The following is a 3,999-nucleotide window of genomic DNA, read 5'->3' on the forward strand; positions in this document are numbered from 1 at the left end:
CTTGTCACAGTTTCCACACCATGTGTGAGATCTCTGCTGCAGGCAGATGCTTTTCTTCAGGATCTCAGCAAAGTCGTGCTCCTTTATTCTTTCTCCTGAAGTGTCAAAGTACAATGAATATCAGTGTATACATCAAATCAAGCAGATATTTCCCTCTGCTCATTCAAAAACTAAATTAATTCAAACCATTATGTAATCATTAATAGTTCAAATTTCAAAGACAGAGTAATTCACAGTCACAGATATCCATGCTCTCAGTGCTCTCAGACTCACCTTGAGAGTCAGGGTAATGCATGTTGAACAGCAACATGAGGGAGGAGTGGACTGTTTCTATGCCACAGAGACACAGGCTGCGGTTCTCAACTTCAGAACAAAACAGCTCTCTAATGACAGAGTCGCCAGAGGAGCCCAGAGAACTGCAACACAAACACAAATCACAATTTCAGAAACCAGAAGGAAAACTCTGCATTTATAAACAAACATAATGATAAGACTGGGACAGTGTCCAGTAAGAATGCAGGTCAACAACGATGTGTTTTACCTGCTCCTGGTCGTCCTGTAGGCCCGTAGATCCTCCTGCTCCTGTGTCTCCTGGAAGAGCTGGTAGAGGATGAAGTGATTCCATCTCTGGATTAAGCGACCCAGCTCGACTGTTCCTGTCGTCTCCTCACAGTTTGAGAGGATCAGGCCCATCTCTTTGGCTTCAGGGACGTTTCGAAGTGCTCTGAGGAAGTTGCCGGCCTTAAGGAAGAAGACATTAGAGGTTACTTTGGGCAGTCACAACAAAATGAGATTTCAAAGTAAGAGCCTTGCAATCCCCAACAGATTGAAAACAAAGAAAGAAAGAAACTTACCTGACATGGATCTCCTTGTGACAAATCCAACATGTGGAAGAGGAAGCCGAGTTCACAAGCCAAACAAAACTCCTTGTGGCACAAATGATTCTGAACAAGGCAGCGAACTGGCTCCAGGAAGTATAACACCTAAGATGCAAACATAAAAGACCCATGGAACATTTGACAAATTGTCTCATATTAAAAATTAAATGTACACATTGTGAACCTTCAGCTTCTTACCTGGATCATGCAGTTACAGTAGGCGTTGGGAATCTGCGGCTCCAGGCCAGCAAACAACGTCCTGTTGTAATGTTTGAAGTCAAAATCTTCCCGTCCACGTTTAGAGTATTTAATTGTCACCTGAAGCATAACAAACACATCTTCGTCACGTGTTTGGGAAATCAAAGCTTGTAGCAACACTCTAGAAATTGTTACATATCATATTTAACTGTATCTCTATGCAAACCAGGGTGAAACATAGCAAGTCCAACCTTTCTGTACTTTTCGGGAACAGTGTGAAGGAGCGGCTCTTTATCACTCTCTGTTGGAGATTCAGGGATGTGGTTGTAATAACCAGGTGACCCTTCTTTATTTGCAGGGATCTGCAAACAACAAACAGGAAAAAAAACTTAAAATACACCACGTGGAGATGGGTTTAACTTTTTTTGTAAATTTATTACAATATTGTAAAAATTACAGTTTAAAAGAGCAATAGGTTTTTCACATACCTGGTTACAGGGGCAGGCGGAAGGATTTTCCACATAACTGTTGAAGCCAACAGTTTCAATAGTTTGTGGGATTTCTGGGTCCATCCCAGGAGCCCACCTGTTGAAAAGAAACATGTTTTAGATGGAAACCTTTAATGGGAACTACATGAGACTCTAACCATTTATATCAACTGGGGAAGACTCCACATTATCTTACAAACTTTTATTGAATCTGAAAACAATATCTATGAACGCTCTAATGCAAACTCTTCAGTCTCGTTAGTGATTGTGTTACCTTGAGCTGGGTGTAGCCTGGGCAGTGGGGATGGGAGAGCAGGGCTGCAGGTTATGATTCCAGGCCAGCTGAGGCTGTGCATCCACAACGCAGGGCTCTCTGGAGTAGACGTTAAACATAACGTCCCGAGTATCAGACCAGAGACGCACACATCCCCCCGAATCTCCAAAGGCTAAGGCTTGTTTGCTGGATGAGACCTCAAAACTTGTGAGAAAGTGGCCGTTTGTGTTGACATGGAAAATATCCACCATGCTGGCGAGGCCAGTGGGCTCACAGAACTGACACTCACCTGGAAAAAGACACAGAAAGCAGGCAGTTATAGCAAAGCCACAAATCACACAAAGAAATTGTATGTCACATTTATTGGCCAAACATAGTAAGACTATGCTACAGAAAACTGGACTAAAGAATCCTGAAGCCAGCTTCATACCTGTCTGTGAGATGGTTGCGAGCCGTGACGTGTAGGTAGGAAGGAAGCGCACGAAGAAAGGATCCACATGCACCCAAAGGGAGGTTGCAGCTCGCATCATGCGGAGGTCATACACCATCAGGAAACGTTCATTCAGCCCTCGGCTGGAGAACCCACTCACAGCCAAAAGGTTTCCATGAACATCAAAGTCTGACAGGCCGCCAGGAAATGCGTCAAACTTTTGTGTCCTAAATGTGCGCAAGTCTCGAAGGGTCACCTGTTATCAGCAGAGGGTCAGTGTTAGAGAGATATAAACCAAACCTCATCAAACTGATCCAATCAGGTGATACTTACTTTGCCAGAAGGGTGCCCAAAGACGAAGAAACGATTGGTCTGACGCATTATTGTCACTCCAGGTGCCTCCACTGTGAACTGAAAGGACAATCAAGACAGCAGACAGTCAGACACTCGCTGTGAAGTCAGTTGTATGATGTGCCAGTAGTGTAAGCATAGATAGTTGTGGATTTTGATAAGCATAAGCCTGGTGTCTTACTTTTTGAGTTTCTTGAAGTGTGTTCATGTCAATTTCAACCACATAGTTTTGTAATCCCCCCATGAGCAGCATGTTATCAGTCATGAGGATTTACCATTAAAAATGAATGGACTGACGAACTCCACAACAACAAAAAAAGTGCCACAGAAAAAAACTAAAGTGGATGACCCTGAATCATTTGCTTGGTTAAGAAAAACAACGTCACAGCATTTTGCCAAGTGACGCTAATGAGGATGTAGCCGAGCCATTGTTGATGTCTACGAGAGAGACCTTCATGAATGTAAATAAAAATGGTTTACAACAAGGTGCAAACTCATGGCTCCACTCAAAAACAAGGCCAGAATAGATTATACCAGGAAAAAAAGACACTAAAAGAAACTGCAGTTTGGGGGAAAAAAGTGAATAGATGAAACCAACTACGAATGATTAGAAGAGATCTGAAGCATACCATATCATACGTTTGCTGTGGTGGACAGTTTTATGGCATGGCTGGTGATAGAATTGGGCCTACACTGTTTATTGATGATGTGACCGCTGATAGGAGCGGCATGAATTCTCAATTGTTCACGGCTTTACTCTGTTCAGATTCAGTCGAATGCTGCAAAGCTGATCACACTGACCCTGTGAGCAGTGCAAACAGATAATGATCCGAAGCATACTACAAAAGAAACCCAAAAGCTACCAAAGAAGTGTGATGTTTTTAAATGACCAAGTCAGTCACTTCATCTCAACCTAACAAAGGATGCATTTCAGTTATTGAAGACACAAAGTGAACACAGCAAGACTGCGAAACAAGCAGCAGTAAAGACCTGGCAGAGTATCTCGTATAGCGAAACACCATTTGGTGAGGTCTGTGTCTAACAGTAACTTTGTGTACATTTAGATTGATACATAGAAGTGTGTCATATTTGCATAAACTCAAAATTATTAGGGTTATGACAAAATAAAAGAAAATATAAAAAAAGAAAAATGTGAGAATTCAAGGACGACATTAATTCAAGGCACACAAAAAGTATTCATACCCAAAATCTAGTAAAAGTGCGTTTGAAGCCAAAGGCAATAGCCCCACCTGCTGGCACTACGAATCACTACACCCTTATGAGACGCGAGTTCGTCGCCGCCATATTGCAGCGGTGTTTCTTTTCTTTTTTTTTTTTTAAATGACATCAGAAACAGCAGTATGCGACATTACGTGATGG

At 42.3% G+C, this 3,999-nt stretch overlaps 1 protein-coding gene across 1 annotated transcript; it reads right to left on the reverse strand.

The window, feature by feature from the left end:
* Positions 1-6: 6 nt before the first annotated feature.
* Positions 7-2,890, reverse strand: LOC102215793 (PAB-dependent poly(A)-specific ribonuclease subunit PAN2-like; the record flags this gene model as incomplete). The annotated part of the gene is made up of 11 exons (XM_005749109.1): positions 7-95; positions 274-416; positions 542-741; positions 855-983; positions 1,077-1,196; positions 1,328-1,438; positions 1,565-1,661; positions 1,839-2,127; positions 2,269-2,524; positions 2,602-2,679; positions 2,801-2,890. Coding segments are annotated over 11 exons (1,602 nt in total), but the record flags the coding sequence as incomplete, so codon positions are not given.
* Between the last annotated feature and the right edge of the window lie 1,109 nt (positions 2,891-3,999).

The sequence above is a fragment of the Pundamilia nyererei genome, unplaced genomic scaffold (assembly GCF_000239375.1).
Source record: "Pundamilia nyererei isolate P.nyererei 1_Seehausen unplaced genomic scaffold, PunNye1.0 scaffold00236, whole genome shotgun sequence".
NCBI lineage: Eukaryota > Metazoa > Chordata > Actinopteri > Cichliformes > Cichlidae > Pundamilia > Pundamilia nyererei.